Below are 17945 nucleotides of genomic sequence, written 5' to 3'. Positions count from 1 at the left end.
AACATTTGAGATTTATATAAGGGTATAAAGGAATTTAAGAACTGATATCAGGCAAGGGTAAACGTGATCAAGGACGAGAATGGTGACTTGCTTGCAGACTCTCATTCAATCCTGAATAGATGGAAGAACTATTTTGGGCAACTACTAAATGTACATAGGCCAAATAGAAATGATCGGGACGAAATTCAAATACAAACTGCTGAGCCATTTATACCCGAACCCATAATTTCTGAAGTCGAAATTGCGGTAGAAAATCTGAAAAAGTACAAGTCTCCAGGTATCGATCAAATTCCAGCAGAATTAATACAAGAGGGAGGAAGCACATTATCTAGTGAAATTGATAAGCTTGTATTTGCTATTTGGGAAAAGGAAATTGCACCAGAACAATGGAAGGAATCCATAACTGTACCTATTTTTAAGACTAACTGTAGTAACTTTCGAGGAACATCACTTTTGTTGACGTCGTACAAAATTTTGTCCAATATTTTTTTTGAGAAGATTAACTCCATATGTAGATGAAATTATTGGGGATCGTCAACGTGGTTTTAGGCGTAATAGATCGACTATTGATTAGATTTTTTGTATTCGACAGATATTGGAGAAAAAATGGGAGTATAAGAATACAGTACATCAGTTATTCATATATTTCAAAAAGGCATATGACTCGGTTAAGAGAGAAGTTTTTTTTTTTATTCTTTTTGAATTTGGTACTCCCAAGAAACTAGTTCGATTAATTAAAATGTGTCTCTGTGAAACGTACAGCTGAGTCCGTATAGACCAGCTTCTGTCTGATGCGTTTCCAATTCACTGCGGGCTAAAGCAAGGAAATGCACTATCACCTTTACTTTTTAACTTCGCTCTAGAATATGCTATTAGGAAAGTTCAGGATAACAGACAGGACTTGGAATTGAACAGGTTACATCAGCTTCTTGTCTATGCAGATGACGTGAATAAGTAAGGAGAAAATCCATAAACGATTGTATAGAGAATAAATAAATAAATACAATACAGTTAAAAGTTTCATTACTTACTCTCGAAAGATATCAATTCTCTCCCGTACTTCAGGTGGGTGTTGCCGAAGAACAAAGCGTACTCGTTGATCTTCACGCAGAAGGTATATGAAAACTCGCGCCATATCCTGGAGACCATCTGTATCATTTGCTAGCACCTGTTACAGAAAAAGAGTGGTTTCCCACATGACACAATGGCATAATGTAGCCTCTGCTATTTTTTGAGTAGGTCATTAATTAACAATGCTGTATCAATCATTAGTTTATTTAGCATTGGTGGAATTGATGATAGTAACATGAGGCCAAGGATTCGCCTTAAAGTTGGAGAAAACCTCTGAAAAAAACCCAACCGGACAATCAGCCCAAGCAGGAATCGAACCCATGCCCGAACGCAACTCTAGAACAGCAGGCAAATGCGTTACCGCCTGAACTATGTTTGTGACTTACCATTACTATAAAGTGAAGGTGAAGACTGTCCCTCGCATGCATTCATAACTAAACAAGGTATTACTGGCAGTATTTTAAAGCTAAAACTTATTTTAACGATTTTGCATTCAATCGATTGTGTAGTTACCATGAAATCAAAATATCCTTTCATTCCTTTTTGAGGATCAAAGTTGAGACTCACTGCACCAGTCTCTGGATTCACAAGGAAAGGAGGTTTCTGTATGTTTTCCAGGCCTTCAGTAAGAGTTTTTTGAATCCTTCCAATCTGATAGTAACTGACCACTGCATTCTTCCCTTCGTCAAAATCCACTGCCTGTAATAAAATTAGTAAATGTTAAAATACGGAACTGGCACAAATTGAATTATTTTTGCTAATAGCTGGTATCTGACTGTTCGTGTAGGCTACTCTTCTATTTCCTAAGTTCTGAAATATCAACACAAAGATAGAAAAAACAGTTAAATTAGACTGAAATTATAACCAGTCAAAAGAAATAAGACAAGACAAGTAAGATTATTATTATGATGATGATGGTGATGCTCCACCAGATACTCTATACGGTACGAAATTCAGGAGTTCTAACTTTTTTTTTATATATTTAATGTAGAGACTTTGTCTTAATTACACATGAGAGGCCAGTGGCTCTTTCAAATATCTTTCTAAATTTTGACAGAAAAGAAATTGATTATTTATTGACAGAGCACACTAAACGAACATTCTTGGTGTATAGTATTATCTTAAATGAAATTGAGTACAATATTCAGTATGTTACCGGCATTTTATTCTTCTTTCTAACATAATATAATGCAGGTAAGTCTTTATTTTCTTCAGAGTACAGAAACAATGCTCTGGTTCTCAAGATATAACAGCACTCGTAATCACTACTTTTAACAGTGTCATGCATTCACTTCAAAGTACACTCAGTGGCAGCTCATGATAATATAGTTAGGTGGTTGCAAAGTCATATATTATGTTTTGACTTGCTTAATGACGTATTATTTAATTATGAAAACTAAACTTTAGTAGATAAAGCATAATATGTTTCAGTTTATCTTAAACATTACATCTGAGACACATGTAAAGCAAGACTTGCCCAATTTTTCAACAAAATTCCTGTAAAATCTCCATTTTTACATTGAATACAGTACAATAATAAAATTATATACCTTCGGAATAGGTCTACTGCAAAGAGTGGTAGCAACATCAAATAAATTATGTTGTTTAAAAATATCTTTAATATCGTGCACTTTTAAATATCTATGATAACATTCAGTTACATATGCACATCATGCCTGTCAGTAGCTTTCTGACTGAAATCTGGAATCTCTATGATAAAGTCATTTTTAAAGAAGGCATTGCTAATTGTATTTCGCAGGTAAGTCTTTATTTTCTTCAGAGTACAGAAACAATGCTACTACTTTTAACAGTGCCATGCATTCACTTCAAAGTACACTCAGTGGCGTATGGTGAATTTTTTTTCTGGGAGCAGTTCTTAAGAACTCTAGTGATATTTATACTATTTATACTATGGTTACAAATTTGGCCCAGGACATATAATTCAACAATTTTAACACCTACAAGTACCGATAACTAATTAACTAATAATAATGTTAAATTTCTTAAATTAACAACTTTTAAACTTCACTGTGTTAAATAATGAAACTATTATTGTATTTTACCTTAGTGAATAGTTTTGGCGGGACTTTACACCATTTTAAAACTTCTGATCATTACATTATAATTTAGTAATATACCGTACATTTGTTGTAAGTGTATAAAATGAATAGCTAATAATTACTTGTGTTTTAAATATAAACAAAGCGTACCGGTAGTTTATCTATTATTCTAATTATTTATGTATGGTACGGTACTAAATATCAGTGAAAAATTTACTATCAAGAAAAATTTATCGTTTTTCAGTGTACATAGTGAATTGCATTTGAAAAGTTTTACAAAACATACAGAATTAACTGTTATTAACTTGAACTGTCAACTTTACACAAAATTTTCTATACCGGTACCTTTTTCTTTTTTACAAAACAAACAAATCTCATTGTGCACTTTTACAGAACTGTGAAATCACTTCTTCAGAATATATAGGAATGTGTCTAGGAATACCGTACTTAAAATAGCTAGGGTGGTAAGTCGTCTATCTTCTACCATTGTGCTTCTTTAAGTAACTTTTAAGCCTCCTCAGTGGAGAGAATCTTCTCTCAGCAGAAGCAGTAAACACAGGCCAGATTGTCAATATTTCCAGATATTTGGGTAAAATGTCCGATGCACTGTTCTAATCCATCAATTACTCTCTTGGCTCTTAGAGCTTATATTCAGAGAATACTGAGGAAGGGGTGGGTAGAATATTTTCATAAAACTGATCTTCTATAGCAGTGTTTCTCAACCTTCTAATGGTAAGGCCCCCCTTTCCCTCAGATTATCTTAGTGTGATGCCTTGGGCTAAGATGTAGAATGTAGAACATAGCAATGTGAAATTTGGTTTATTTTAAAAATATTACAATCATCTAAATGGTTTATAATTAGGTCATTAGGATATTGCTAATAAAGTAAGTTTGGAATAACTTATAACGAAGGTATTTTAAATTTTAAAAAATCTAAATAATTAAACAATATTGGGCTATATTAAATATAATAATAATAATAATAATAATAATAATAATAATAATAATAATAATAATAATAATAATAATAATAATAATTTGGGGCTAAGAGGAATGAAGTTACAGAATGGAAAAAGTTACACAACACAGAACTGCATGCATTGTATTCTTCACCTGACATAATTAGGAACGTTAAATCCAGACGTTTCAGGTGGGCAGGGCATGTAGCACGTATGGGCGAATCCAGAAATGCATATAGAGTGTTAGTTGGGAGGCCAGAGGGAAAAAGACCTTTGGGGAGGCCGAGACGTAGATGGGAAGATAATATTAAAATGGATTTGAGGGAGGTGAGATATGATGATAGAGACTGGATTAATCTTGCTCAGGATAGGGACCTATGGCGGGCTTATGTGAGGGCGGCAATGAACCTCCGGGTTCCTTAAAAGCCAGTAAGTAAGTAATCATAATCATTTATTACATCCACTGATCATATACATGATATGGACATGTCATATTTACAACTAATAATTAATTACATAATATACATAAAAGTAATAACTATAATTAAATGCAACACAAATTCAAATATACAAAACTTGGAACTTGATTGAAGAAAACTACAGGTCGGTCGATTTCGGCTGTAAGTCCGGTTTGTAGTAAGTAAGTAATAATAATAATAATAATAATAATAATAATAATAATAATAATAATAATAATAATAATAATAATAATAATGACGATTTTTATTATTATTTTACTTGCGACCCTCATTAACTGTTCTTTGTACCCCGATAGGTCCACAGCTCCTTGACTGAGAATCACTATTATACAGCAGCTACATTTCTGGAAAACTTGTACACCACATGCATTGCTTTCCATCATAGCTGCATCTCCATAAACTTGCCCAAACATAAATTATAAACATTGCAATGATAATGCTCTCGAGATCACTGCCTGTGAAGTCTTCCACTGGTACATATTCTAGAAAATCTTCACTCACACATTTCATATCTTCATCAATATATTGTAAGCACAATGATATTTGCTCTTTCTTAGTTATAAGCCTATCTGTGGTTTCATCAGCAAACACTACAAAACAAAGTGCCCTGTTTACCTTTATAATTAGCTGATTCTTGATCAAATCACCACAAACATTTAAAAGCTCATTTTGAATACAATATGTCAGTAGCGGCCGGTGATCAAAATCCTCGGTGAGGCAAGATGCAACTAGTTTAAGTGCCTCCGATAGGAAATGTTTGTTTATGATATTAATTATTATTGTTATTATATTAATAATATCATTATTACTGTATTATTATTACTATTATTAGTCTATTCTTATTACTATCAATGAAAAATAATAATTTCACTCACCAAATAAGCTGTTATGCTCTGAGTTTCAGTGATTGTTTCAGTGTGATGAAGCATCCCATATTATGTGTTGAAATTCCCCTTTCTTTCTTTTCTTTTTATTTTTTTCCTTTGACAGCAACAAACAAGGCCAAGAGACGTTTATTTTGCATCACATTACCACATAACCATTTATGTTGCCCATACCAGAATGCAATAGAAACTCGCGTTTTAAGATTATGTGTCAGAAAAATTATCAGCGATGTCGTAGGTATCTCGGTAGTCTCTCTCTTTATTTAAAACTTCCTTTCCTTTAGTACGGTATTATTTCTTCTCGAAAAAAGGACACTCTAACAATGAATTAACTGCACCAGCATTATTTCTCTCATTTGTTTCTGTTTATATTTTCCCAAAATACATAACAACATTGGCCCAGATTCACTACTGTACTACGAAGTACAATAGTAGAACACCCTCGCTTATGTCATAAACTGAGACAAGGGGAGAGAATCGAGTGGGTTTCTGCCTGCCAAAGAGCTGGAATTTTGTTATTTATGGCCTAGTTAGGAAGACAAGTCACCACTGCTATTCCCACCCCACTCTACCCTTGACCTGACCAGGCCAGCCGAATTATGCCTCAGCTACAACGTTTTAAGCGTAAACTCAAAGCCCACGAAATGCATTAAGCCAGACCTGGCACGAATGATTCTGGCCTCAGGAACAAATTTTACTGCAAAACAGGTCTATATACATCACAAGCCAGACCCGGCATGAGCAATCCTGGCCTCAGGAACAAATTTTACTGCAAAACAGGTCTATATACATCACAAGCCAGACCCAGCACAAGTGATCCCGGCCGGGCCTCAGGAACAAATTTTACTGCAAAACAGATCTATATATATCAAAGTTTTCAAATGCTTCTACAGCGATATATGCTTCATTCAAATAACTAATACATTATATAAAAACACAAAATTTGATTTCAGTTAAGCCAAGTGACTGAGGCCCGGCCTCACTTGCCTCAGTCAATCAGCCGCCACTGCAGTATGTGGGCTTGTATACTTTGCCACAAATGAAGCATTTTCGAGGTGTTGTTTAAGGATTTCATCTCCAGCTCCCATACGAAACCTTAGAAGTGCACCGAAATGCCTAATGTTGACGGTTTCATCATCTTGTAGTACATCCTCATAATCTATTTTCCTTCTTAGCCCGATTTCTTGACAGCCACATAATATTATAATACTTATAATAGATTTAAGTTCTTTGCGAATTTCTGCTGCCTGGAGGAACAGAGTTCTATCAATTTGTGAAACAATATCTTGATAACCCCTTCTGCAATTCTAGGAAACTGTCTGCACAAATCACAGATCTTTTATGGTGTTCAGTGTTCTCATGACAGTTAAATTTTTCAATTGCATTCTTATACTTTATGAAAACTTCGGCTACATGAGCTCCGACCACCCTTTCCCACATCTTCTTTACCGAACAAAACACAGATTTCACACAGAGCACCCCCTAGTTTTTCTAAATACACAAGGAAACTCAGGTTATGTTTGGCTATTTTCGGAGATATGAAGAAGATGGTGTCCATATAGTCTTCATTACATCTTCCCTGGTTTTATCACATACATTTTAGTTTATGTAAAGTCCAACATTTAGATTACTGGAACACCTTATAGTTCAGCTATTCACCTTTTGAAACACAACATTCTTTTTAATCTCAATCAACTCGGCCTTTGTGATGTTGTCACTCTCAATCGAATGGTTTATATTGTCTGAACATCCGCCACTTTCACTTTTCTCTCTCTCTCTCTCTCTCTTAAAGAAAAGTGATCAAGTGTTTTCAATCTTTTGATAGTTTTAGTATATATTTTCTCTCCTTATAAATAACTACAAAAGAAAGTCGGAACCAGAAGTAAAGGAACGATATACTGAAATAAGATATTTCACAGTCGATGGTGTTGAAATGCATGGAACCAATAATCGTTTGTAATATTCAGAGTGCTCTTTATCAATTTTCTTTCAATTTTGCCTCCCTCTGGATTTGAATTTTTGAGGGCCCTGTAACTTACTATACATTGCTTTGTTGAATGAATTCAAGTAAACTTACTGTCCTAAACACTTAACGAAATTGTTTTGTACTGTGAATTGCAGACAGCTCTGTTTTAAGTTTCTTGAAATCCACAAACTGGTACACATCCTGAAAACATTCTCTTTGAAATAAATACTTATGCTACTCTGCTGATCTCCCCTATTGCTAATATGAGTCAGATTCAATGTGTTACATGTTTTATTTTCGTCATCGTCATCGTCATCGTCGTCATCATCATCATCATCATCATCATCATCATCATCATCATCATCATCGACTATCTTGGAGTAGGCCTTCTGGCCTGTTCCGCTTCAGATTGAATGCTGGTTGAAAGTTGGTCTCTCCACACTTTTTCTAAAATTTTAAAATTTTATTTTCCAAATACAATGAATTCCCAAATCAAATTATTCTAATTTATATCTCCCAATCCACTTTTCTCAATACAATTTTTTCCCACATTGAAACTATTACAATTTTTATAAATTTTCCCAAAACAATTCCTCACATTGTTCTTAATACTACCTAGCAACATTACTTTATAAATGGCTGAAATATTAAATTCCATTTTCCCAATACAATTACTCACATTGTTCTTAATATCACCTAGCAACATTACTTTATAAATGGCTAAAATAATAAATTCTAGTGGGAGAGGAAAACTACTGCATATTAATGGTTACCTGTAATACAAACATTCAGAGAGAAATGGAAGAACATACCGAAATTACAGACTTAAATTTGAGTGTTCCGCTCATGCAATAACTTCAAGTAGCGGAAACGGTACAGACATAAAAAAGGGACCAGATACTTCTCTACATTCATATGCTCCAAATTTAGAACACACAGAGACCCTGAAAGTTATTGTGAATGTGAAAAGATCAGCAGCTGAACCTCCTGAAACACTATCAGCACAAATTTTAAGAAACGAGTTGCGGGAAGTACCATCTGGTATTTTAGCAGAATTCCCTGACCGACAAAATTTGAGGAAAGCTATTACTCGGGAACGTCTGAAAGGCATTTACTTTCTCATATGATGAAAATAAATATTAATACCCCTACAAATGAAATTATGGATCCAATAGATGATACTACATTTCAGGCTGTATAAGCATCAGGATAATCGGAATATCGTCACCCTGAGAGTATAGAAGAACTGAACGAATTACATAGAAAATTTAAACAAACACTAGCTGGAGATAACTTTTACGGTACCGTACTTTATATATAACCTACATTGTGGAAGAATACAGAGAGTATGATTCGTCAGATCGAACTTGGACAGAATGAAAAAACTCCCCGACACCAGATGACAGAGAGTGAAAGCATGCATTTTTAGTGCAGTATCTAGGTATGCAGAACATGTGCAGAATGACATCCTCACATTCCTCAGAAGTGTTGGATACAATTTACATTTTTGAACAATGCTGAAATTATTAGTAACATTTTAGTAATGTTAAGAAATGTGAATATGTTCTTGTTGATGATAGATGTAAAAATTACATTATACTGTGAAAATATTTAATTTGAAAAAAATATTTTGGATATTTATATTGACTGGGATAAAAGTCTTTGGAACTTTTATTACATTATTGGTAAAATAATAAACTGAACATAATTACTTGTAGGAAAAAATTAGTGTTGTGGGATTTAATCGATTAATCTGATCGATTAATCGATCAATTTCTGTTGTAAGATTAATCGATCAAAAATATTTAATTAAATAATCAAGTCGATTAAAATTAATCAGTTGTACTTGATATTAATTATTATTTTGTTAATCCAAACTCAGACTAAAAACTCGACAACATTCATCTCAGAAACTGCTTACTTTAAAGCACAATAGTACCGTGTTTTGTAACTGCTTAGCAGGTAGCAAAGGGCAAATCTTTGCACAAACACTTCAGAAAGAGATGGAGGTTTGAGGACAGTGACCTGGTCTACTCCTATTGAAAGTTGAAACACAATGCGAAACCCTTATTAAGTTTTATGATTTTTCAAGAAAACTTCAACCTTGTTGTCAGCTCGTCTTCCTATAGCATATGAAATATATACTTTTCTGGAATACGCCTGTTTTGTTAGTTTCTTTACTGAGTTTGTAGATGATCCTTGTGTGTTTAGTCTGCTAAAGAAAAAAAAAAACATATTTCTATGGTCTGTGAAAAGTGAACACTCCATTATGTCATATGAGAATCCGAGAGATAAACTCAGTGAAATGTTTACTGTAGATTTAAATTGAACGATCGTGACTGACAGAAAAAAGTTTTTTCGTGTTTAGTTATGCAGGAAACATTGTTACTAAACTTAGAGCGGCACTTAATTCGGAGCATGTGAATGCACTCACATGTTTAAAAATCATGGATGGAGCAGTTTTAACTAGGTGAGTCTTCATACGTTTTTTCTTTGTGTTTCCTAAAAAATTATCAGAGAAACTGACACAATAAATTATAAATCTACATAATAAATGTGTTAATAAATAACTAAAATAATTGTTTTGTAATATAACGATACAGTATATTTAGATATACAACATTTAATACTTATGCTTAACACCAAAAACAAATTAAATTTAACAATAATTGTGCAATATATTATTACAGTATAGTAATTTTTTTAACCGATCAAAACTCGATTAATCGATTAAATTCAAACTGTTAATCGATTAAATATTTTGATCGATCGACAGCACTGGAAAAAATATTTTGGATATTGGTATTGATTGAGAAAAAAGTCCTTGGAACTTTAAGTTTTTGGGAATAGCTTTCTGGGAAAAGTGTGCCTCAATCTTCTACAGTGCTTTCTTGGTCGTCCAAGATCTCTTTTTTCTCAAGGATTGTAGTGAGGTAGCCTATTGTTGGGCATCCGTGATACATGTTCACACCAGTTGTTTCAATACGTTGATATTGTATGATGGCTGTTATTTTTCACAAAATGAATTAAAATTATTAAGGAAAATACGATAGTGAAATTAATTTAATGTGAAAACATTTCTAGTTGCGCAAACCTGCAACATGGCCAAAGGCGGCCACTACTTATTAGTTAGCACCAGGATACATCTTGTTCTCAGGACAGAAAAAGAGGCTTTATCATGGCATTGGCGGCCGGGTAGCTCAGTTGGTAGAGCAGCTGGCTATGGGCTAGAAGGTCCGGGGTTCGATCCCAAGTGGTGACGGGATTTTTCTCGTTGCCAAACTTCCAGAACAGCCCTGAGGTTCACTCAGCCTCCTATAAAATTGAGTACCAGGTCTTTCCCGGAGGTAAAAGGCGGTCGGAGTGTGGTGCCGACCACCACCTCATTCTAGTGCCGTGGTCATGGAAAGCATGGGGCTCTACCTCCATGCCCCCAAGTGCTTTTATGGCGTGTGACGGGGATACCTTTACTTTACCTTTAACCTATCATGGCATTAGGGGAAAGAGCAGAAGTATATGCCAAATTAATCGATATATGACAAAAAACAGTTCAGAAATATTAATCTTTAAGCCCCTCGAAGTTCAGATGCTATTCAAAATAAAAAGAAAGAAATATAGAGAAGAAATAGGCAGAAAGGTCGCAGTCGCAACACTCTCCAGGGAAAGAAAAGATTAATATCATTAGCCAATGGATAGTAGGATATATGAAATGAAGAAAATAAAGGAAATGGGAAGAAACATTTCATGATCAAACTGGAGAAGAGGATGTTGGAGATCCGATAATATCAGATTTTTTCACCAAATGAGGATTGGTTTTCAATTGTTAGATCCACTTTATTTTTAAGACATTGAATGCCAAACAAAATAAGGTATTAGTGGAATTTCAAGTGAAGAAGAAAGTGTTTTACACACAGGTAGACAGTGACAAAGATTATGAAGGACAACAATATGACATTTAAAGTTATTTTTTTGAGAGGTGAAATGAAAAGTCATATGATACGTAATTATGTTTCCCAAATGAACCAGACATTGCTACTGGTAGGTACTGTAAACGTTAATTCTAAGACCAGACATTGCTACTGGTAGGTACTGTAAACGTTAATTCTAAGACCAGACATTGCTACTGGTAGGTACTGTAAACGTTAATTCTAAGACGATTTTGCCTCAAACATTTTATATGGCAAAACAGAAGGTCAAAATACTTATCTTCCTCTCTCTGTTGCAGGGGCGTATTTTGCAGGCTACCGGGGCTACCGGCGATAGCCCAAGGAAATTACAAAAGAAAAAGTTTATAATATAACATAATGTAATAATTTTGTATTATTAGTTTTACCATAGTAATTAAAATTAAAGTAATTGTTAGATATATTTTGTGTAATAATAGGGTCAGCGGTAGCCCAAACCCTTTAACCAGTATACGCCACTGCTCTGTTGACTTTAGACATATAAATGCTCATTCAAAAGCAGAAGCAAAGTTTTATATTGTTCACAGATTATGAAATATAATTTTTGAGTAATTATGTATTGTTCATTTCATCAATATGTTAGGAAAAAATCCACGAACTATTAGAGAAAACACGGGAATTTTACATGAAGCAAGTAAAGACATAGGTTTGGAAGTAAATCCCGAAAAGACAAAGTATATGATTATGTCTCGTGACCAGAATATTGTACGAAATGGAAATATAAAAATTGGAAATTTATCCTTTGAAGAGGCGGAAAAATTCAAATATCTTGGAGCAACAGTAACAAATATAAATGACAGTCGGGAGGAAATTAAAGGCAGAATAAATATGGGAAATGTCTGTTATTATTCGGTTGAGAAGCTTTTACCATCCAGTCTGCTGTCAAAAAAGCTGAAAGTTAGAATTTATAAAACAGTTATATTACTGGTTGTTCTGTATGGTTGTGAAACTTGGACTCTCACTTTGAGAGAGGAACAGACGTCAAGGGTGTTTGAGAATAAGGTGCTTAGGAAAATATTTGGGGCTAAGAGAGATGAAGTTACAGGAGAATGGAGAAAATTACACAATGCAGAACTGCACGCATTGTATTCTTCACCTATAATTAGGAACATTAAATCCAGACAGCTGAGATGGGCAGGTCATGTAGCATGTATGGTTGACTCCATAAATGCATATAGTGTTAGTTGGGAGATCGGAGGGGAAAAAGGCCTTTGGGGTGGATAATAATAAAATTAATTTGAGGGAGGTGGGATATGATGGTAGAGACTGGACTAATCTTGCTCAGGATAGGGACCAATAGCTGACTTATGTGAGGGTGACAATGAATCTCTGGGTTCTCTAAAAGCCATAGGCTAAGTAAGTAAGTACCGGTATTGTTCATTTACAGTACATAGTAGATACTATATGGTATTTAAAATATCTGTCTCGCTGAAAACCACCCCATGTACCTATCTAAACTTGGGTGGTTAATAGAAAAACAAACATTTCTGATGTGAACAGATGATAAATTGCAAGTTAATTTTTCTGAATTGATTAATTGTCACACAAAGCTTTAACAAAAAGACAATGCAATAAAATGAAATATATAATTATGATGCAATGGTTACAGTAGTAGAAATATTTTTCTCACTCAGGCCCACCTTCTTCTACATGTTTCATGAACACAATATCGGTATATTCATTAGAAAAAATTACTAAGATAACTCTGTCACCGAGTCACATGTCGAGATGTGTAAAGTGTCTCACATTTTCCCCCAGCAATATCCACACACCAGCGCCACTGGGGTCAGAGGCACTCAGATAATGGTAGACTTATAATAATTCAATTCAATAAAGACTAAACAATTACCGGTAATAAAAGTACGCTTATGAATTATTCTATGTGTAAGTGCATGAATGTGTGTGTTCAGATTTGGGGCTCGCAAAATCCACACGTCTAACATGAACACATCAGAAATAGCCCAAAACTGAAGTCTGGTATGTTCTGATAAGGAGAGGATTAGTTTCACAATAACACGTTTCAGATTACTGGACCAGACACAAGAAACCTAGTATTTCATAGCCATCACGCTTACCCGAGATCACTCCACTGAATTTGTTATTGTGGGACAATATTAAGGAACATGTATATAGGTTTGCCTCAGGGTTCGAAAAGGAAGATCTGACGAACCAGAACACACTGTTATTTTCATGGACATGGTGATATTGATGATGACAACGACGGAATTAATGACTACATCACATCAATTAATAAAAAAATTTTAAATTTTAATTAATTTATCATATTTTTATAGACAGATACAACAAATGACAGTCACTTCATTCGGCAAAAAAAAAAAAAAAATTGAATAAAATGCACACATATTTAAAAACGGTAATTTACTTCGACGTGTATACTTATTATTACCAGCAAAAGAGAATGATTTTCGGCCCTACTCTTATGACTGGAACCTTTGTTTCGCGAAGTCTTTGAAATGGATACTCAGGTCACAGTTTAAACAATTAGAAATTCGACTCGCTGTCTAACAGTGACCAATGACAACTGATCATTAGCTCAATATGAAGTGACAAAGTGTTTTGTGTTCCAGTCCTTTTTAATTTCAATAATGCCACGCTATTGTTCTGAACCTCAGCAACACTCACTGCAGAATCAAACATACAAAAGCATGTCGTAAGAGTATTATAAATTAGCGAGAGCTTATAGAAATGCTGTAATAAAGTAAAGCAGTACCGACAGTGCTGTTGGTCAGTATTTGCAACAGCTTAATTCACATTTAATTGAAAAACGTATTGGAATAGTATAATCATATAATTAATACCAAATTAAAGCGAACTGGAATGAACCATAGCCATTTCTCATCAGACGGAACGGAAAGGTTCCTGAAATTCACGAATTGGAACACTGTTCCGGTCAGCTCCAGTGCATTTCGAGCACTGGTCAACCTGACCTCCCAACTTAATTTTACTAGACCCCATCTGTGACATAAATGCAATGGAAATAATAGATGTGTTGGAAAGAACATTTATTTCAGGTTGAATGTTGTCAGTTTCACTAATGGGTCACACGTAGAGATGTAATAAATATTGATAACTTTTTAAAATTGTTTTTGCAGTCCAAACTTTCCTCTCTATCATTTATAAAATGAATGGAATATGGTGTAGGCCTATAGAAACTGAATATAAGTGGTAATTTAAAGTTTCGGTTTTTCAAATACAATAGAACTCCTTTTTTAACGAAACTCTGAGGGATTACTAGTATTAACGTGTGTGTTATATACCAAACATTACAATTATGTAATTAGGTCTACAATTACTATTTATAATACATTTCGTTATATACCGGTACCGGTAATATTTTCTAATTCTTCAAATGGTGAGGCATGAATGTTTTTCCATTTGGTTGAACCTGAAATTCGGCATTGAAAATTTCTTTTTCTTCTTCATTATTCCCCATAATGAAGTAGTTGGCAAACCATGCTTTTTTGCCATATGCGATAGTTTTATTTGAGGATTAACCTCGACATCCCTTATTATTTTCACTTTCCGTCCGATAGTTAATTTCTTCTGTTTAGTCGCCATTATAACAATGCATAAACAGCATAAACTAACAAAAAAAAACTTGGAAACAGAATCCACACAACTTGCGAGAACAAAGCAAGCAAAGCAACCACTCTGTGAAAGCAATGCAAATCAAGACCTTAAAGAATAATAAAAAATGATACTGCACCATTACCATCGATTGAGATGCACTATCGAATATGCTGGTACTATTGATTATTGAAAGTCGATTCGATATTTCAGGCTTCATTGTTACAAAATCCTTAAACAGTTTCCTTAAAAGTGGGAATTACATTATTTATAAGGTAATTTGACTGGGAATTAACAGACTGTTCCTTAAAAATGACTTTTACTATAGTAACAGATGAAATCTTACCTTCACTTGCATGAACTCTGTACCAAAATCTGCTTCTGTAGTGACTCCTCCCGTAAATACTCTTTTGACAAAACGTGGCGCATTGTCATTGATATCATTCACTGTGATCATCACTTTTAGAAGCGTATCATCACTTGGATCAAAGAAGCTTTGATTTTCAGGTGTGTGTACACAGTCTTCACTTGCTTTCACCAATAACATATGGGTGTCATGAATTTCACGATCCAACTCTTTAATTGCCTGAAATGTAGAAATTATTTTCTTTAGTACCGTAACATATTTATAAGCACACTTGAAACTCAAAATAGCCTGATCATTAATAGTTTATGACAAAAGCTATATATATTAGTTTATATGTTGAATAAAGTTACTGCAGTTCCTAAAATTGCATCATCAAGGAATATCATATGAGAAAGAAAAAAAATCTGATTAGCTGTAATTTTGTCCAGAGTTATTTTGTCCATAGCTTGCTTTACGTACGACACATTTTGAAACATAACTATTTCTTTCCCACAATTTATTTTTGTCCACAGTTATATTACGCACTTATTTTTCGCCCACTGCCAATATGACCGTAGCTTTCACCCCCATTGGAAAAGGATTAGAAAAATGAAAATGGAATGAAGTAAGAAAACATGAACACATTTGAACTGTAATTTAGTGATAAAACATCATTATATTAATGTAAAACAAAATTTAAAGATGGCGTGAGATTGTTACTAGTCCTCTTCCTGTTCCTCCTCCTATTGCATCATACAATTTTAGTATGTAGCTTGTAGCTCTTAGATACAGTTGAATGTTGTTATTATCCCTGTATTCCTGGTAGTTGCGTATGATGGAATCAATCTATGTTTGATTAGTAGGTAGTTTTTTTATTGGTTTCTTAAAGTTCGTGTGTCTCCCTAACAGCTGTGTAATAGTGATGGAATAATTGTCATTTTCATTTTTTTTTTTTTAAATGTTCCACAAATTTCCATAACGATGAATGGTGTGTAGCTATTAACTTTGGGAATCTTGAGTGCCATCACTCAGCTACATTAATCTATGTTGAGTGTCTGCTCATACACTTTTCACATGTGAGGGGATATCGCGGCAGTGCAGCTCGACATCCTCAATTGTATGTTGCTTCCATGTACTCTGCAAGCTCCTGCACGTCGTCGTGGATGTCATTGTGCACTAAGTCGAACGCTTCGTCATTATCCACCAATGAAACGAAGGGAATGGCGAACAACATTTGTATTGAATGGCAGATGACTATAATATTTTCACAATATGGGACTCTCAGTTCGCAACAACAGCATACCTCCATATACTTAGCATGAAGTGAAAAAGCCATCCTTGGATATTTATTCCTAGAAACACTGATTTTATGGCATTCATTGAAGTTAGTTCGTAATCTGTTATGATATATCCCATACTCCCCGTGTCTCACGTCCTGAACCGAGAGTTCCCTAGTGCTTATAACCACGCCTCTTAGGTCTGCTCGGACTGGCACGGCAGCTGCAGCATGGCGGCACGGCAGCATATTATGTGTGCGGAAAACATTATCCTATGCCAATGCAGGAGTCTTTACTGTTTATAATACTGACTACTCTAATCGTGGTTACCACTATCGCTATTATCTCTGATGGAGATTTCCTAAAATGTATGTGCACACTAGGCCACTCTTTGTTCAGTCTGGCTGAATTGCCATAGGGCAGCATTTCTCAATGTATGTTCTGGGGTTCCGTGAGCCCTATATGATTTTAAATGTTATTTTATACCTTTTTTTACTTGGTTATTTAACGACATTGTATCAACTACTACGTCATTTTGCATCGATGGGATTGATGATAGCGAAATGGTATTTGGCGAGATGAGGTCAGGGATTCACCAAACATTACATGACATTCGCCTTACGGTTGGGGAAAACCTCGGGAAAAAATCCAACCAGGTAATCAGCCTAAGCGGGAATCGAACCCGCGCCCGAGCTAAATTCTGAATTGATAGGCAAGCGCCTTAGTCGACTGGGCTACTCCGGTGGCTATTTTACTTAGTGGATACTATAAAAATATATAAATGTTACGAAAATATGAATCAATAATAACATGAAACCACCGATAATAATAATAATAATAATAATAATAATAATAATAATAATAATAATAATAATAATAATAATAATATTCCAATAATATGCGTAATAACAATATGTTTAATGAATATCTAAAACGGAAAATACCCATAACACTTATCACTTTCATCACTGGATTCTCTGCATATGTGTTCACTAAAACAAAATACCGAAAAGACAAAATGCAGAAGTACAGTAGAAATGAGACAACAACTTTCCGCCATAAAACCAGATTGCAGGCTTAAAAAGCAAATACATTCGTCCCAGTGAACAGAATTATTGAGATACTAGCTTTCACCTGTCTGTTAATTATTAAATACTATAAAATATTACAAGGATTCCGCAGTTACACTTTAGATAAAAGGGGTTTCGCGATGGAAAAAGTTTGAGAAACACTGCCATAGAGGAAAGAGTTTACGGAGGTGTACAAGTGATAACCGTAATCGCGATTAGGTCGATTTTTTTTAGTAGATTATTTTACGACGCTTTATCAACAGCTTAGGTTATTTAGCAT

General features: G+C 34.4%; 1 protein-coding gene across 4 annotated transcripts in view; it reads right to left on the bottom strand.

Annotated features, from left to right (window-relative positions):
- Cad88C (cadherin 88C) overlaps positions 1–17945 on the bottom strand; it is a 488883-nt gene that overhangs the window by 61123 nt on the left and 409815 nt on the right. For all 4 annotated transcript variants that reach the window (XM_069812621.1, XM_069812619.1, XM_069812622.1 and 1 more), the window contains 3 exons: positions 15319–15558; positions 1585–1770; positions 1032–1168 (listed from right to left, as the gene is read on the bottom strand). In XM_069812621.1, coding sequence (XP_069668722.1) covers positions 1032–1168; positions 1585–1770; positions 15319–15558 — 563 coding nt within the window. The remainder of the gene's footprint in view (positions 1–1031; positions 1169–1584; positions 1771–15318; positions 15559–17945) is intronic.

The sequence above is a fragment of the Periplaneta americana genome, chromosome 16, assembly GCF_040183065.1.
Source record: "Periplaneta americana isolate PAMFEO1 chromosome 16, P.americana_PAMFEO1_priV1, whole genome shotgun sequence".
NCBI classification, from domain to species: Eukaryota; Metazoa; Arthropoda; class Insecta; order Blattodea; family Blattidae; genus Periplaneta; species Periplaneta americana.
This window is presented reverse-complemented; position numbering and strand designations above follow the sequence as displayed.